Below are 17,456 nucleotides of genomic sequence, written 5' to 3' on the forward strand. Positions count from 1 at the left end.
GACTGGAGTGCCGCCACGGCTGCGACATCGCGACGTCCCTCGCCCGCCTCGTTCCCTATTCATCGGCCTGCCGGCGAGTTTGTCGCGCTGTCTCTCTCGCACTCTTGCGGAGAGCCCCACGAGTGCAACAGAGACAGCGGCGACGCTTGCAGTGTGGGCGCATGCTCGCGCCCGAAAGAAAACACAACTCGCCAAGAGGCTCCATCATTAACACATGTGCCCCAGCGAATGTCTGAGCGGCGAAGTTGGCGCAACACGCGTTAAACATTCACGGGGGAGGGAACTTGGAGCTGGGCTGAGGAAAGACGACAACCCCGCACAAAAAACAAAGTTTCTGGGAAAATAATTTATTTAATCATCTGTATTTCACAACGACTTGTTGACGGCTAAGAATACTGAGGCGGACAGGAGATCAGGCGAGAGGTCACTGGCTGGACGGGGAGGTTCGCGGAGGTTCTGGGACGCAGCGTTTCCTGGACGCAACGCCCCGCCGCGCCAACGCGCCAACGCGCCGCACCACCGGGCTGGCATGTTGTCAAGGGACTCGTCTAGTACACCGAGTACACCGCTCCACTCACGGCACGTAGCAGTACGACTCTGCGGGGAGGGAAGGCAGATTCAAGGGTGGCGTTTAATCAGTTGGAGCGCACGGTGAGCCAGAAGACCGCTGCAATTCTAGACGCGTTTTGAGCTCCAGAGTCGCTAAATGGGACTCGAACAGAAAGTGTGGCCCCACCAATGGATTCCTCGAGCTCAGAACGCGTTTAGAATTTTGGCCACCGGCGCCGGACTTCTAGCCAACTGTGCAAGGGAGCTCACCTCGTGTGACCTGCTGGATCCAGCGCAGATAGTGCGTCACCCTGGTGCTGATGACGGGCTTGTCGCCCGGACAGCCCTCGCCGTAGCTGACGACGCCGACGAGCTGCAGGGCGCCGGTCTCCGGCGACACCCACACCAGCGGGCCGCCGTTGTCGCCCTGGAGTAAGAAGGGCTTGGAACTTGGCACCTCGGCGATGCACAGTACTACTAATCCAGAAGACCGGTGGAGGCGGCCAAACCCCCAGACGCATTTTGAGCTGCAGAGTCGCTAAATGGGGCTCGAACCGAACGTGTGACCCCACCAATGGACTTCCCTCCTAAAGAGGAATCCAGAGAAGTCCATTGGTGGGGTCACACGCTCTGTTCGAGCCCCGACCCTGGAGCTTGAAACGCGTCTAGAGTTTTGGCCGCCTCCGCCGGTCTTCTGCCCCACTGTGTGGCGGTTCGGTCTGCCTCGTACCGAGCACGGCGACGCGGTGCGGCGGAAGGCGCAGAGGTGGTTGTCGGCGACGTCCCTGCCGTACGCCTGCGCGCACGCCGAGTTCTTGACGACCTGCAGGCCGGCCGCCATGAGGCGGATGGAGCTGGGCCCGTCCAGGCGCTGGCCGCCCCAGCCCAGCACCACCACCTGCTGCCCGGCCAGGTTGGCCTTCTTGAGCAGGAAGGGCAGGCAGGCGGGCTGCACGGCGGGGCCCAGCACGGCCTCGTCCGCCAGGCGCACCACGGCGAGGTCCGCCCCGGCCCACGTGCCGGAGTACTCCGGGTGCACGACGAAGTCCCGGACTCGTAGCACCTGGCGTCGGCTGCGCCAGTCCGCTGCAAAACCACGATCGCCGTCAAGCACCCCTCGACGCTCACCGGGAGGGCAGTATTCGCGACGCTTACGTTGCGACCGGTCGTGGTCCCCGACCACCAGGCTGACGGCGGGCTTGTCCACGGCCAGCTCCGCGCAGTGGGCCGCCGTGAGCGCGAACCGGGGCGACAACAGGGCGGCGCCGCAGAGGAGGCGGCCCACTTCGGCGTCCTCCAGGTAGCCGACGAACGGGTACTCGTGGGGGGCGGTCTCCACGCCGCCGACGATCCTGCTGGCCTGGAAGAGCGGAGTGCATTTCATGATTTTCGCTGCTGACACTCGCAGTGGCTCCGCGAACACTTTTCCAGACTTACCTCGGGCTGCCGGACGGCGCAGGTGCAGTTGCCGAGGGGCGGCGGCGGCCTCTGCGGTGGCCTGGCGGGCGGCAGGGGGGCGGTAGCCGGCGGGGGCGGCAGCGTGTCCGTGTTGGGGTCGGTGGCGGCGACGCTACACCGGAAGATGCCGCCCCTCGAATCCGCCCCCAGCGACACGAGCTTCACGTTGAGGCGCGGCCCCGTGGACACCATGGTGAAGCGGCCCGAGCCGCAGTGGGGCTCGCCGTCGCGCGTCACCGGCTTGCCCGTCAGCGACACCCACAGCGCGTCGCCGCACTCGCCGTTCTGCGGCCAGAGTCCCGGGTTCAAACACCGAGTCGAACACCCGCCGGCAGACTGGTTTCATTCCGCTGTCGCTGCGCCCTACCTTCGGCGGCGGCAGGTCGAAGGTGTCGCAGTCCAGCACGACGCGGGACTGCTCGTCCACCACCGAGGCGACCCACAGGCAGCTCTCGCCGGCCTGGTAGCGCGCGGGGTAGCCGGGGCTGGCGATGGTGTAGGTGCGCCGCGGCTCCAGGCGCTGGTGGTACACGCACTGGTACTCCGGGGCCACGGCGGGGAGCAGCGCCAGCACCACCAACAACAGCCTAGGCGGGAGCATCCTGGAATCCTGGAGCGAAGCGCGCCAGCCGAATAGTATCGAAAACTGACTATTTGGACCTCAGCGCGCCGCGCTCACGTGGCCGCGTTCGCCCCCGGAGAGGCACTGGACTCGCGCAGCGCGCACCCGCCTCGGAGCAGAGACCGGTTGCTTTGGCACTTACTATCACATGCGTGTCGCCTGTCTCCGTGCCGGTAGACGTGCCGGCAGCATGTCTGCTTATCGCCGGCGCGCCTGGCACGCCATTTGCACGCCATTTGCACGGCCATTATGCGCAAAGACAAGGTAAGGGGCGCGTTTCGCGACACCCGGCACCAGTCTGGAGTCCAGTCGACCGGCGAAGAGCGACGAGCGCGACGAGCGTCACGGCGACACGCGGCAGCGATACCGCAGCGTGAAAAAGGCCTCTCGAAAACACGAAAGGCCGTATCTGGAGGGGCGGGCCGCCCGGCCCCTTCAGTGACGCCGTCACACGCCGTCACACGCCGCACAGTGGATTTGCCAGAAGACCGGTGGAGGCGGCCGCCAAAACCTTCGACGCATTTTGAGCTCCAGAGTCTCTAAATGGGACTCGAACCGAACGTGTGACCCCCACCAATGGATTGGTCTGCGACGCCACCACCGGTCCTCTGGCCCACTGTGCGCCGTGACAGCCGTGACATGCTGCGAGCTCGTCGCTTTGTCTCTCTCGCGCCCCTGGATGCCTCGCATGAAGAGGGGCCTACCTGCTGGACCGCGGCTGGAATCTCGAATCGGCGGGTGGTGTTTGTGATTCCAATTCGGCTGCAGTCTGGGCCCCTCGGCTTGCCGCACTGCACTGCGAGTCCCGAGAGCTCCGAGAGTCGACTGCCTCCGGGACGCGGCGACACGGCGACACGGCGCGGGGCTATATCGGCTCGGTGTTCGGTTCGGCGGGGCAGTCCACTTTCCCCGTCTCCGTGTCTCTTCTCCGTCACAACGCGTTTTGGGCGGGGCACCCCCTTCCTGCCCCTCCCCCTCGACCACTCGGCACCACGCAGCGACCCGCATGCACTGGCTGCTGCGTCGCTGCGTTTCACGTTCCGCGATGCAAACGCGATCGCCAGTTAAAAGTTCGTCGACCCGTTTAGGGGACCTCCCCTTCCCCCTCTTTTTGGTGGGAAATTTGTCGTCGCACATTGGATTTGCTACAAGACCGGTGGAACACCGGTGACCCCGAACGAGGAATCCGCTCAGGAACACGCTCGGTTCGAATCCTGTGTGGCGACTGTGGAGCCCAAAACGCGTCCAGAATTTAGTCCGCCTCCACCGGTCTTCTGGCAAATCCACTGTGCTTCTGCGCTCCGATACGGCGCCTCTGTTTGGACGCGAAGATTGGCGTGTATCGCTCGCGCGCCCCCACCCCGGCCGGGCCCGGGCCAGCCTGGGCCCACATGCCCGCAATGCCGGCAATGCCCGCAATCGCACAGAAAGAGAGAAAGAGAGAAAGAGAGAAAGCAGGAAGCTCGCGCCAAGAGGGCTGAACGCTGAATGGCCGAATCTCGCCAATTCCCTGCCGGTCCTGCCGGCGGTGAACGAGTCTGGGAGCCCCACCCAGCCCCTGCACTGCGTCCTCGTCGGAGGAGCGAGAAACAACGCAGTGCAGTGCAGAAGCCAATTACTACCATAATGCGCCAGTGTCGAAAGGATTACCAACCCAGCAGCCTGCCTACTGCAAATGCAGCTGCCCCTGAGCAAAGCTCAGATTTCGCTCGGCATGCGGGCTGGGCTAGGTAACCCTTCGGACTGTGGCACACCGCGTCCAGTAGAGTGGTAACACTGGAGGCATGACATGGCGGGGAGCGCCGTGCAGATAGGCAGCCCAACCGACTTCGGCGCGCAGTGCGTGCGGCAGTGTGGCGCTGCGGGCGCTCAGTCCGAGCCGCTTTCGTCGTTCTGTCTCCCTCGCACTCAGGGGGCCCCATGGTGGTGCGAGAGAGACAGAGCGACGAATGAGTCTGCAGACCAACGCTTATCGACAGCAACGAAAGCAAACGCGGCTTGGCGCCGTCGCCGTCGTAGACGTCCAAGACGGGGTGGATGACGTCGAGGGCGTGGAGATAGTCGAGCCAGTCTGGCGGGGAGCATCTCCAGCCTGCAGTGCTGGCAGTGCCCGGGGCGATGCTGGTGGACACGCTGGACGAGAGGGCCTCGGGGCTGCGCGCCAGAAAACAGTGGTCAGGTGAGTGACAGTGGACAGTGACAGAGTGGCCCAGCTTACACTGCACGTGCTGCCCTTTGGCGTGCGAGGAGATCACGCTTTGTCCATCGTGCCTCATCATGCCCTCATCGTGTCGGCTGCAAATTGGTTTTGCCCATGTTTCCCCGCGAAGGTAATTGAAAAACGCGCCCTTGGAGGGCCGTGCGCGGCCGCGCCGGCCAAAATGAACCGTAGCAAGTCGGACCGCCACGAAGCGACAGTGAGGGCACTTGCACTTGTCGTGCCATCCCGGCCGGCTGACCAGGGCACCAATCCACTGCTTCGAGTTTCAAGTTCAAGTTTCAAGTTAGGGATTCAAACTAGCAGCGGTCACTGCTAAAAGAATCGGCAGTGTAGCGGACGGAGGCGCGTCGCAGCAGACTTTGAGCAGGCTGGTGCAGCTGCTCGTTGCTCCTCGACCACCACACTAGAGTCGCGTCCGTGATGGCTATTGTCGTACTACCAGGTACAGTCACCACGGCGATTTCATTCTATTTCGGAGAGCAGCTGGCATCCCCCCCCCCTTTCCCAGATCGTTTTCTGTGACAAAACGTAAATCGGCGATAAACTGGAGTTGTTTTCTATCCTGTCCGTAGGGTACGGCACGCTTCAGATCGTAGACGACCCGCCTGCAGGGACGAGGACAGGTGAGCACCAGTCCAGCCACCTGAAGGGTCGCTTCGCCGCTCTGTCTCTCTCGCACTCGTGGGGCTTCGCGTGGGGGTGCGACAGAGACGGAGCGACGAAACGATCCTTCGAAATCGGGCTGGCCCAAAGCGAAGCGTGCGAAGCGTGCGAACAGGGCATCTCCTTCTCCTTCTTCCTCTTCTCACGCCACTCGGACACTCGGACGTGCGACCCAATTACTGAGGCGGTGTTCCTACTCTGTTCCGTGCCTGCACGTGTGCCGCCGCCGACAATCAGACCCAGGCTGGTCTTCCCTCATTTCGAGACCAAACTAGTGAGAGATGATTGTCGCACCGCCCGCGCCAGCCAGCGCCAGCCAGAGCGTGAGAGAGACGGAGAGAGATAGAGGATGTGCCAGGCATGTCAAAGTCCCGACTCGCCCGCCTACTACAGAACCTGACGATTTGACATATTTTTTTTGTGGGTGGTTCGGTGGCTTATGTTCATCGACTTTTGCTAAATTGAGCGAAATCAATATGCTAATTTGGAAGTGACTGGCCGCCGGGCGCTTGCCCTGTCCGCCCTGTACCGCGCCGCCTTTATGTTTCCGGTTTCCCGAATAAGCCTTCCTCTGTCTGTCGCCGTCAGCCTTCAGCCTTTACGTGTCCCAGACGTCATCGTCGTCATCGTCGTCATTGTCGTCATCGTTGTCATCGTCGTCATCGTTCGAGCCGAGCGACACAGTGGGGTGCGCTTTAGGTGCGCTTGGGGTTCCAACGAAAGCCCTCCGCCTGTCTGTCTCTCTCGCACTCCCTGCTCTCTCGGGCACCTTCGTTTCGTCGCCCTGCGGTCTGTGTGCGTGAGAGAGACGCCAGCAGGCGGCATGCGGCAGGGCCAGGCTCGGCTCGGGCGCTTCGGCTGGGTCACTTTGGGTAGAGTTCCCTCACCTCCACACTGTACGCGGGGCACGGAGTCGAGTCCGTCCTCGTCCTGGCCTCCGTCATTGTGGTGGCCGCAGTGGCGGCAGTGGCGAGGCGGCACGGAGCCGAGCACCCGACCCACCCGAAGCCGCCGGCCGGCCGTCGGTGGCCGTCGCGTCGACGGTCCAGTCCATCGCACCGCCACCCACGCCCCGCACCGCCCCGCACTGCCCCCGGCCCGGCCTAGCCCGCGGCCGTCCAATCCGAATCCAGCCCCAGCCCGGCCAGCAGCCCCAGTCAGTCGCAGTCGGTCAAGTCAGTCGGTCGTGGTGCAGCGCGGAGCCTGAACAGGCCAACAGGCGCGCGGCGTCTTGGCGTGCGCGACGGGGATGCGAGCAGCGAGCGTGTGAGCGTGCGCGTGAGAGAGAGGGAGAGACTGCGGCGCACACGAAGAGAGAGAGAGAGAAGGACGCACGCTCTTGCTGTGCCGTGCCGGTGTTTCGTGAACAGGACACTCCCTCGCCCGCGCCGCCACCATGTTCCGTATCACCATCGACTGGAGGAAGGTGTTCCAAGGTACGCAGTCGTGAAGGGAAGTCCCTGGCGGCCCCGGGAAGCCCATGGGATGGCCTGATTTTCGAAGCAATCCTTGTTGTTTCCGCTACTATCGCTGGCTTTTTCATTTACGTTTTGTCACGGTGTGGCGTCTGATCCGGGATTCGTTTCGGGGGCGGGCGTGCCGCCGTGTGGAAATGGTACTTGTTGATCAAAGTGGGAACGTCGCTGTGAAGCCGTTTTGGGACGTGCTCTGTCGGGGAGAGGAGATAGCATTCCAGCGCGGCCGGGGCAGCCTCCAGTGTGCCTCCAGCGCCTCCAGCAGTAGCGTCCTTGGGCGGGGCGACCACCAGCGACCACCCCCACCACCCCCACCCCGCCCCCGCCCTTTGAGATTCCTCTACCTGAGCACACCTGAGCGCAGCGACGAGCAGGACGAGCTGCTGGAGAAGAAGATGAAGGAGAAGGAGGCCGCGGAGGGCAACAACAACCTTTTGTGTTAGTACCCTTCCTGAAGCCGCTTATTATCAAGATGCACACTGTACTATATTTCACTTCTACCTGGGCTGGCTTTGGCTGCCCGGCGGTCCGCGGGGCCCGCGCTGCCGGACTGCGCCGGCCACCCTGTAGTAACGTGTAGTAACGGTGCACTGGAAGGGGGGGGGGGTGCACCCTGTGGGGCAAGCTGGGCGAGCCCTGTGGGGCGCAGCCTCGGAGAAAGTGTCTCTCAGCGCTCCGTCCAGTCTGGATGACGTGCGTCCACACTCGTGGGGGTGCGATGCTGTTCAGAATGTCGAGCCTGCAGCCACGCGCGGCCAATCCGGATTGGCGGACGGGACTTCCCCCGCGGCCCCGCGGCCCAATCAGCGAGCGCGTCGGATGCAAAGTGGAGCTGCCAGTCCGGCGCCACATTGAAGGCTGATTCCGAGTGGAGGGTCTCTCCCTCCCTCGCACTCGTGTGGCGCTCCGTGCCGGTGCGAGAGAGACAGCCCGACAGCCGCGCTGCGACCATCGCGCCGAACCTTCAGTCCCTTCAGTCTGAGGCAAAGTGGGCGAATTACAGCATGGAATTACAGTGTCGGGGCGAGACAGTCGTCCAGTTGGGCGCCCCGCGAGTGCGAGAGAGACAGAGCGACGAAACGGCCGCATTCGGCAGCCGATGCGGCCGATGCCCGTCATTCCGCTCGGTCCGACGGTCCGACCTTGATACAGTGTAGTGCACGGTGTACACGGCAGCGACACGAACGTCCTATCCGCAAATTTAGAGACGCTCCTGGCGCCGCCACGCCCGCCACGCCTACCTGGCTGGGCTAAGTGCGCTGGGATGGGCGTCCAGCCCTGGCCTACCCTGGCCCCTGGCCCAGCCCTCCTGCCAGCCCGTTCCAGCGCGCGGTCTCTCTCGCACTCATGGCACGTCGACCGCCAGTTAGGCCCATAGGGCTGGTGCGATAACTACCGGAATGCTTGCGGTGCATTCTGCAGCGTTCGCTGATCTCCCCGGCGAGCTCGCCGTCAAGGCCGCCAAGGTCGCGGTCAAGGCCGCGGCCGCGGCGTGCACGTGCCCGCCGGTAAAGCAAGCGGAACCGCCGGCCGCTCCGCCGCTCCGCGAGCGCTTATCGCTGGCCGGTTAAGTATGAGAAATTGGTGGACAGATCCGCGTTCCGTTCCGGTACGTTCCCAGGGCACTGCGGCGGTACGGCGGTTTGAACCCGGTCGATGTCTTCCAGGATGCATCCCGCAGCGCTACGTGCTGGCCGTCATGGGCTTCCTGTGCCTCGTCAACATGTTCACCATCCGCGTCTCCCTGCACGTGGCCATCACGGAGATGGTGCTGGAGAGCGAGGGCAACGGCACGCTGGGCGCCGAGGCCGTGGGCGACGCCCTGGACAGCGTCCTGGACAACGCCACCACGCCCGTGTTCGTGGACCCCTACGCCTGCCCCGACCCGGCGGACATCGTGGGGAATGCCAGCACGGTGCGCGCGCCCCTCGTAGCGGTGAGTAGTTGAAGTAGTTGACGTCAGACGCGCAGAAAAATGAGTTTTAGAAACGTTTCAATGAGTTCGGTTTTCCCTCCGCAGGCTGAGGACCGCTTCGCGTGGAGCGAGGAGGTGCAGGGCGTGCTGCTGTCGTCCTTCTACTGGGGCTACGTGCTGACGCAGATCCCCGGCGGGCTGGTGGCGGACCGCTTCGGCGGCAAGCACACCCTCACGGCCGGCATGGTGGTGTCCATCGCGGCCACGGCGCTGTCGCCGCTCGCCGTGCGCATGGCCGGCTGGCCCGGCATGCTGGCGGCCAGGGTGGTGTGCGGCCTGGGCCAGGGCGCCATCTTCCCCGCGCTCAACGTGCTGCTGGCGGCCTGGGTGCCCGTCGAGGAGCGCGGCAAGCTGGGCGCCCTGGTGCTGTCCGGCTCCAACCTGGGCACCGTGGCCGGCACGGCCATCAGCGGCACCCTCATCCACCTGCTGGCGTCCTGGGACGTCGTCTTCTACTCCTTCGCCGCGGCCGCCAGCGTCTGGACGGCGTGCTGGTGCCTGCTGTGCTACGACTCGCCCGCCGCGCACCCCTACATCACCTCCAGCGAGAGCAAGTACCTGCAGGACAAGCTGAGCCACAAGCACGGCAAGGTGCGTGTCTCGTAGTCTTTTAGCCTTTGCGGACTTTGTGTCGGTGCCCGACGGTGCCGGAGTTACCAACCACCGTTCTGCACACAGGGCAGCGGGCCCGTGCCCTGGAAGGCCATCCTCACCTCCTTGCCGCTGTGGGGCCTGGTCGCCAAGACCGTGGGCCACGACTGGGGCTTCTTCACCATGATCGCCGACCTGCCCAAGTACATGAAGAGCGTCATGAAGTTCCGCATCCAGGAGGTGCGTATGCGGTGCCGGTGCCCGGCCGACAGTGGATTTATCAGAAGACCGGTGGAGGCGGCCAAAACACTAGACGCGTTTGGAGCTCCAGAGTCGCTGAATGGGCCTCGAACCGAACGTGTGACCACACCAATGGATTCTTTGTTGCAGAACGGCTTCCTGTCGGCGCTGCCCTACCTCGCCATGTGGCTGTGCTCGCTGCTGTTCGGCTGCCTGGCCGACTGGCTCATCAAGACTGACCGCATGTCCATCACCAACACCAGGAAGCTGCTCACCACCGTCTGTGAGTCCCGCCGCCAACACGCCGCCAGCTCAAGTATTCCCCGTTTTGACCGTTTGAAATATCAACTTGCAGCGTCGCTGGGCCCCGCGGCCGGCATCATCGGGGCGTCCTACGCGGGCTGCGACCGCTACCTGGTGGTCTCGCTGTTCACGCTGGGCATGGCCTCCATGGGCGCCTACTACTCGGGCACCAGGGTGAACGCCCTGGACCTGTCGCCCAACTACGCGGGCACCATCATGGCCCTGGTGAACGCCATCGGCGCGCTGTCCGGCATCGTCACCCCGTACCTCATCGGCGTGCTCATCCCCAACGTGAGTAGGAGTAGGCCTAGCGCCACACCGCGGGCCGTGAGGCCGAAGACCGGTGGAGGCTGCCAAAACTCTAGACGCGTTTTGAGTTCCAGAGTCGCTAAGCAGGACTCGAACCGAACGTGTGACCACACCAATGGATTGCTCTTCGGACGAGGAATCCATAGGTGGGGTCACACGTTAGGTTCGAGCCCTGCTAAGCGACTTTGGAGCTGCAAACGCGCCTAGAATTTTGGCCGCCTCGACCGGTCTTCTGGATCGCTGTGGGACGTCCCGTGTGGGTCCGAGAGAGACAGAGAGAGGGACCGGCGGTGGGACTTCCCTCTCCTTTCCGTTGCAGAGCGCCATGGAGGAGTGGCGGGTCGTGTTCTGGATCACGGTGGCGGTGCTCGTGGCCACCAACATGGTCTTCGTGGCGCTGGGGTCCGGCGAGGTGCAACACTGGAACGAGCCGGTGCGGCGCCCCGGCCAGGAGGAGGACGCCAAGGAAAAGGACAAGGACTCGGACGGGGAGCTGCGTCTGGAGAGCTTCAGGTACATCCCGGAGCAGTAGGCAAGGAATTTTCATCATCGTAGTCGTTCAGGATGCGGCGTCATTCACATTTTATAAGACTGAAGAAGCCAACTGACTCTAGCTGTGGGAGAAGTTGGTTCAAACTTGATGCTGATCAAAGTAGGTTTTAGTCAAAGTCGTTGACCACTTTCAGCTTCCTCATTCTATTCCTTTCACATGCATGCTCAATGAATCTCTTCTGAACAGATTCACTTTTATTCTTATGACGTGTAACCCTTGTGTTTCTTTTTAATTCAGTTTTATCTACTTGATTTTTATCTGGTTGTTAGTATGTAAGTTAGGTGACATTCGTGTAAATAAAGTAGTTCTAAGATGGAACAATGAACAGGTGTTGTCTTCAGAAATGATGTACCCGAGCTATCTTGTTTTCTTGACATTCATAACATGCATCAAGGGAAAGGGGAACTGAAGAAATACATGAGGGAATTATTAGGGACAGTTTTACTTGATAATCTGCATCTGGCATTCCAGAACAAAACCCCAAGTAACAATCAGTGCATTCAAGTCACTTTAAAAAGTCTGTTAAAAATGTTGACCTTGTCTCAAACAGAGCCTTGACGGTACAAAATAGATACGCTTATTTGACTGATTCAACATTAATAAATACATAAATACAACATAATCCAAATTTTTATCAGTCAAAAATATATTTTTACATTTTCATTTACATTCACTATATATAGATATTTATATATAAATCAAATCATAGAAATTAGAACATTCATTTACAAGAAATGCAACAATATGTCTTTAACATTTGCACTGGAGACTTCATTCGTTCACACAAATTTGCAACAGCACTGAAGAGAGGCAAGCTTGTAAAATTTAGTCACAGCAGCTATCAATCACTCATCATGTTTTTCATTCAGAAAACCCAGAGATTGGCCAGAAGACACTGTTATGGTCAAGCCTACCACATGCCTAAATCACAATGATAGCTGTCATTTTGGTTTCAGCTACTTAACCATTGAGTTCTGAAAGAAAATAGCTCATCATCAAAATTAAATCAATTTTAGAAGGGTCTAAGCTTGATTGAAATTAGAGTGGCAACCAAATACAGTGTAGAAAGGCACTCCACACATTTTCAAAACAAATCATTTTTAAAATACTGGTAGAAAAAAAAACAGCACTGAAAACAATACGGATATGGAAGAATCATCTTTGACTTTAACTGCTATCAGAATGTACCTGAAGCTTTCAGAACTCCATGAAATGTAACAGGAGAAACATTCACAGAATGATCACTACAAAATTTATTGTAAATATGAATTTTTAAAAAAGCAATAACATTATAAAGCTGCAAATACATGCATCAGTCAGAAAGAAAGCAGAAACAAAAATTGGGTCAAAAGATAAACTTCCACTTAATAAAAAAATTAATAAATTGTAAAACAAAGTAATAAATCCATGACAGCAGTGTCGGTTGGGCCAATACTTCGCACACTGATTTAATTTCACCAACATAAATTGAGTAATAAAAGTATAAAATAAAACTAAGCTTCATCAGCGGAAGAGCCTGGTGAAATCTTTTAGACAGTGGGTCACTGGTTTTGTTCCTTCGGCTCTGCAAAAGAATTTCAAAACAGAGAGTTGAAGTTGTTCTCAAACTGAGGCAACACTAATACTGACACATAAGAAACAATACTTACTTCATGATAGCAGCATGAAAATCAACTATTTGCTTGTTTGTTGCTGTCAGATGTTGTCCAGTGGCATTGTTATTTAGGTCTTCCAATGCTTGTTGCAGCCAGGTGTTCATCGACTAGAGGAATGTAAAAACGGAATAAATATAAGAAATTGAGACTACATAAAAGGCAAATTCGGCTGTCCAAAAACTCACCTCACGATCAGTTAATGACAGTTCCACAATAACATCTGATACATCAGAGAGCATGTATGAGTGTAAGAAGAATACAGATGCATGAAGCAGTCTTGATGTTAACAAGCGACCATTTTCTCGGACAATTGCTAGAACCAAATTCTTCCTCACTGGGAAATCTTCTTGTGACTGAAAGATGGATTAAAAAATACAAGACATAAAGGTTTAGGAGTCAAGAAGAGAATGAAACAAAACTAAAAAGCAAGTTGTTACATCTAAAAAGTTTACCTCATTATTTCGTCCACAATGAATCAGATCATAAAAGAATTTCATGACTGAGGCATTAGCGTATCTATGATCTAATGTTACTGCCAAAATAGCACAATTTATAATAGCTTGTAATGATGTGCACTGAAGGAATGGTATAGGAGAACGCTGAAGGAATCTGAAAACAGAAAAGAAAATTCAGACCTAATGTGAGGAAGCTGAAGTGAAACCTGTCATAAAAGTTAAAGATAACCACATACCTTGCACAAAGGCGGAAAAGATCATCAACAGTGTCTGGATGGCCCCGCAAACCGTTTTCCCAGCCACCCTCTTGAAGAATTGTAAAAGTTGGTGCAATGAAAGCTTCGAGCATGTTCAGAAGACCACCCACACAGCCCGGTTCACTTGCATATTCATCAACCAAAATGGACCCTAGATAAAGGCAGCAACTGTGTTGGTGCTGAACATAGAGAGAAACCATTTGTTTCACCAAAGGTTCCAAAAGATGAGCTGCCTGTTTCCCAACACATCTCACTGCATAACGCAAGCAACGGCAAACTCGTTCCATGATTCTGGAATCCTCTTGATACTTATCACAAGTTTTCGATAAAACAGGCCAGACCTGACAAAAGAGGAAAAGATTATTAAATAAGGGAACACATTGATATTTGATTGTTTTGCCTCTACGATTTAGAAAAAGACATCCAGGAAAGTGGACCCACCTCTGTTAACACATCCCGACATGGATGGACAGCCCCATTTTGAACTCCAGGACTAGTATTTCTGAAAATAACAGCCAGCCTGTCCAGCCAGTAGACAGGATCAGTTCTCGTTCCTTTCTGCACCTTTATGTCACTCTCAATTAGTTCGCACAGTGGCTTGGCTTGCAGCCAACAAATTTCTTTCATCAGAGGTGGAATTTGTTCTGCTGGCATTCGGCCCAGTATCACTGACACGCCTGGAAAAGGGACCATCAAGCAAACAAGATAGAATACAGTTGAAAGAATGTTAATAACTGAGTTACTATGGATAGGTAATATACCTTTCAGGAGGCCAATAGCTGCTTGATTGGACATATTGAATGTTTCTAGACTTTGAATTATTTGGATAAGACCATTAAAGTGAACTCCCATGTGTTCACAGCAGGCTGAGCAAATTGCTTGCAAAGCTACTGCAGCTGCACTTGCTAGAGGAGCTCTCTGGAGACAGTAGAGTAGGAAGTTCAGCACAGGCTCTGTACAGGGACAAAAAGAAAAAAATAAGATAAAAACTAGAGCACAAAAGAATGAGTAATATAACAGAGATCATAATATAACTTGTCAACACCCCTACCTCCCCCCATGGCAAAAAAATCACCATAATACAACTGAAACTTACCTAATGACTGAGGATGAAATTCTATCCATTCGCAAAGTTCACCAAGTAAAAGTATAGATGTGTGTCTAACAGCCAGGTGAGTGTTTTCCGGGAGATTCAAAATAGCCTCCACAACTTTTGGCACAACTTCATTTTCTTCACTGAAAACAGACAAACAATAAGTGAATTTGGAATCAAAGTCAAGCACATACTCTAATGTTTTTCACAACTTACGGTAAAATATTTTTAGCAACAGACTGCATCACAAAGAGAGCAGCTTCACTTGCGTCCCAAGTCACGTTAGGCACTTGTAAGTTCAAAAACATTTGGCGGAAGCAATTTGAAGATCCAACAATAAATACAACATCCTTGATTAGTTCTGAAACCTTTATTCTGAAATCCTGGAAATCATCACCCTCCTCTAGCAGGCCATCCTGAAACAATGAATGACTCAAATGAAATACGTAGATATACAAAAACAAATTTTTACAAACTGCAGCTTCTTGACTTAACACTTACGTGATCAGGCTCCATTTGACAATGATGACATAAGGCTGCTATTAGCCTTTCAACATACGGTTTGAATACACCAGTGAGTGCATCTGAATTCTTAATGTAGAGTTCCTCAGAGAGTCTATACCACAAATTAAAAGTAATTTCTGCCACCTAAGAAAGTGAAGTAAGTATCACATAGGTGAGCAAGAGAAGAACATAAAATAAGAATGCATTAAGCTAGCACAGCCTGAACAAACCTCATAATCATGGTGACCAACACATGTAAGGACCAAATCTAGAATTTTCAGAGCAAAGTGTGTTCTTGATGCAGCACATCCCGTTACCATTTTCTGTTTGAAAGATTCTGCTAACTCAGTGAATATCCGACAGTAGTTCATAGACCTAAAGAAAAAAAAATATTTTTTTTAAAGAAAGAGGTCCTAGAGCATTGATCACAGCACATGGAACTTACTTTTCTTGATCTTCTGTTGCCACAGATTGGTGATACGCATCTTCAAGAGACAACACTCCTTGGAATAATTGCTGTTCTAGTTGGGGCTGATCATTATTTTCTTCAAGACATTGCAGGAGGGCGCAGACACAATCTGATGCTGCTTCATGAAGACCGGAGGGGGACTGCAACAAATTTATTTTAGCATCAGAAACTCATTTGAGAAGTCAAATTACAGCAAGTAGAAAGGAACATTAACTTACAGATGCATTGGTGAGGATCTGAAATGCATGTGCAACAACAATATTTTCTAAGACCTCCGACAGAGTTATAGCTTGAATTGAAACCCAAGATGAAAAACAACGCAAAATGCGAATATGAATCTGAGGATTTTCTCCACCACTGGACAGACATGCTTTCTGCAAGATAAATTTGGTTTTAAGATAGCTATACATCAAAACTGATGAGGGGAAAAAAAAAGGATAATACAAACCAAAAACTGAAGAACAGCAGGAGATGAGTTCTGGAAATCTTGTATAATATCCTGCCGTCGATTCGCACCAAGTCTGAGAGTCCGAGAATTGACTTCTTCTGGTAAGACAGTGAGTGTTTCAAGCAGAGGCCATAGATTGGCAGGTCCGAAATGGTTTATGAGGTAGGTAACTGGAGATGACCAAGTTGACATTTGAAGAGCCAAATCTGCTAGAGCTAGGCAAAGCTGGAACAAAAGCACAATTCATTGAAGCATGATACAGAGTTTGGAGTAAGCACTTTTTCAGAACGGTAAGTACCTGAGTCACAATAACAGTATTGGTGGTGTCTGTAACTTGTCCTATGTGTGATAGCAGGGAATCTCTAAGACTTTCATGCACATCAACAGGAAGTTCATGGAAGGATAGTTGAATTTTGGTGCGCATGGTCTGCGCAGCAAAGTAACATGACTCCAAGTCATGTTGCTGTTGAAGGAGTTCATTGGAGATTTTCCAGGCAGATACCTGCAAAAACAAAAACAAAACAGAGACATTATAAAAAAACAGTCACTCAACAAAAAAAATTCCAACATCGGACTTGGCCAAAGAGCGCAAGAGAAGGCAACTCATCAGAAGTGCCAAGACAAGGGCCAGGAGTAAAAGGAGAAGACACAAAAACACATGGCAAATCTTCCAAACAGTTATGAGGAGTGAACGATGCTCAGAAAACACCTTGACAAATTTAGTTACAGGTATTCACATCGAAGACATAACCTCACCTCAACGTTCACAGAGGTCGTCGGAGTCTTTTCCAATGAAAGTACAAAACAACGGTGACAGGCAAGGAGTTAGTCAAACAAACTTGAGTGTCAGTAATACTTCGTTTAGGATAGTCTCAAGGGGAGAAACAATATTGCAGAAGAAACGTTAGGCCTAAAGTGAACATAGGCCTACAATAATAACCAAACTCAAAATGCTTACCGATTTTTGGAGTTCACCGAGCCATTTCGATGCATTCTCCTTCTCTTGAGGGTCTGGGTTATGGTAAAGCGTGTAAACAGCTTGATACACAGTTTCTAGAGATGGAGACGGATCCATGTTCTTTTGAATTTGATATTTATATCATGTAAAAAACTGAATCTTTCGGCCGACAACAAAAATCCAAAACGTTGATTACCTCTTTCCCCCGGCCACCAGTACCAACATACAGGTAAAGGGATACGATGCCACAAAATTTCGCGGGCGGTTGTTGAGTTTTATCTGTCATTGTCATCAAAAAGTATTAAAGAATATATAGAGAACGCAATTTTTTCCGAAGTATAGTAGTGAAAAACGGAGAGTTCCTTTCCTAAATAAAGAAATTGGAGCAGTTTTCGGGGAGGACGACAAGTGCAACATGTGGTAATAGGAGTTTGATATTCGACGTTCATTTGTCTACCCTATCAAGAACGCGAGAAAGTTGGCGCTTGAGCACGTCTAGAGCACGTCCTTAAAGTTAGTCGTTGACGGTTTTTCAGAGGCTGTGTTCCTTTTCAGTTATGCCTTCAAATCTCACGCTGCCCCTCTGTTTGGAAAGAGTCATTTCTCTCTTTAAATGTGAAAAGACTTTCCAGACTAGCAAGGTTCTTTTCCCTGGACC

At 54.3% G+C, this 17,456-nt stretch overlaps 3 protein-coding genes across 3 annotated transcripts; 1 reads left to right on the forward strand and 2 right to left on the reverse strand.

Moving 5' to 3' along the window:
* Positions 1 to 331: 331 nt before the first annotated feature.
* LOC117650492 (venom serine protease-like) lies at positions 332 to 6,527 on the reverse strand. Its single transcript, XM_034393958.1, has 7 exons — positions 6,401 to 6,527; positions 2,375 to 2,617; positions 1,987 to 2,292; positions 1,705 to 1,909; positions 1,280 to 1,635; positions 820 to 976; positions 332 to 597 (listed from the first exon to the last, which is right to left on the reverse strand). Exons 1-7 carry the CDS (start codon positions 6,455 to 6,457, stop codon positions 575 to 577), a joined length of 1,347 nt encoding a protein of 448 aa, XP_034249849.1. The 5' UTR covers positions 6,458 to 6,527; the 3' UTR covers positions 332 to 574.
* Positions 6,528 to 6,619: 92 nt separating this feature from the next.
* On the forward strand, positions 6,620 to 11,284 carry LOC117652137 (putative inorganic phosphate cotransporter). Its single transcript, XM_034396804.1, has 7 exons — positions 6,620 to 6,949; positions 8,656 to 8,924; positions 9,009 to 9,554; positions 9,642 to 9,794; positions 9,945 to 10,077; positions 10,150 to 10,388; positions 10,726 to 11,284. Exons 1-7 carry the CDS (start codon positions 6,910 to 6,912, stop codon positions 10,936 to 10,938), a joined length of 1,593 nt encoding a protein of 530 aa, XP_034252695.1. The 5' UTR covers positions 6,620 to 6,909; the 3' UTR covers positions 10,939 to 11,284.
* Positions 11,285 to 11,383: 99 nt separating this feature from the next.
* On the reverse strand, positions 11,384 to 17,020 carry LOC117652128 (transportin-3). Its single transcript, XM_034396792.1, has 16 exons — positions 16,799 to 17,020; positions 16,139 to 16,342; positions 15,841 to 16,065; positions 15,611 to 15,766; positions 15,369 to 15,532; positions 15,154 to 15,298; positions 14,921 to 15,067; positions 14,636 to 14,835; positions 14,423 to 14,562; positions 14,088 to 14,279; positions 13,768 to 14,003; positions 13,306 to 13,667; positions 13,067 to 13,223; positions 12,800 to 12,967; positions 12,609 to 12,721; positions 11,384 to 12,523 (listed from the first exon to the last, which is right to left on the reverse strand). The coding sequence occupies exons 1-16, from the start codon at positions 16,913 to 16,915 to the stop codon at positions 12,463 to 12,465; spliced, it is 2,787 nt and encodes a 928-aa protein (XP_034252683.1). The 5' UTR covers positions 16,916 to 17,020; the 3' UTR covers positions 11,384 to 12,462.
* Between the last annotated feature and the right edge of the window lie 436 nt (positions 17,021 to 17,456).

Source organism: Thrips palmi, unplaced genomic scaffold, assembly GCF_012932325.1.
Source record: "Thrips palmi isolate BJ-2018 unplaced genomic scaffold, TpBJ-2018v1 HiC_scaffold_10, whole genome shotgun sequence".
Lineage (NCBI taxonomy): Eukaryota > Metazoa > Arthropoda > Insecta > Thysanoptera > Thripidae > Thrips > Thrips palmi.

Coding starts and splice junctions, on each gene's coding strand:
- LOC117652128 (XM_034396792.1), bottom strand. CDS start 16,915: ATGGATCCGTCTCCATCTCTAGAAACTGTGTATCAAGCTGTTTACACG. Junction 16,066..16,138: donor ATACTGTTATTGTGACTCAG/GTACTTACCGTT, acceptor CTTTTGTTCCAG/CTTTGCCTAGCTCTAGCAGA. Junction 14,280..14,422: donor ATTTCATCCTCAGTCATTAG/GTAAGTTTCAGT, acceptor GTCCCTGTACAG/AGCCTGTGCTGAACTTCCTA.
- LOC117650492 (XM_034393958.1), bottom strand. CDS start 6,457: ATGACGGAGGCCAGGACGAGGACGGACTCGACTCCGTGCCCCGCGTAC. Junction 2,293..2,374: donor TCGACCTGCCGCCGCCGAAG/GTAGGGCGCAGC, acceptor CTCTGGCCGCAG/AACGGCGAGTGCGGCGACGC. Junction 977..1,279: donor GCACCGCGTCGCCGTGCTCG/GTACGAGGCAGA, acceptor TTCTTACTCCAG/GGCGACAACGGCGGCCCGCT.
- LOC117652137 (XM_034396804.1), top strand. CDS start 6,910: ATGTTCCGTATCACCATCGACTGGAGGAAGGTGTTCCAAG. Junction 9,555..9,641: donor TGAGCCACAAGCACGGCAAG/GTGCGTGTCTCG, acceptor TTCTGCACACAG/GGCAGCGGGCCCGTGCCCTG. Junction 9,795..9,944: donor TGAAGTTCCGCATCCAGGAG/GTGCGTATGCGG, acceptor TCTTTGTTGCAG/AACGGCTTCCTGTCGGCGCT.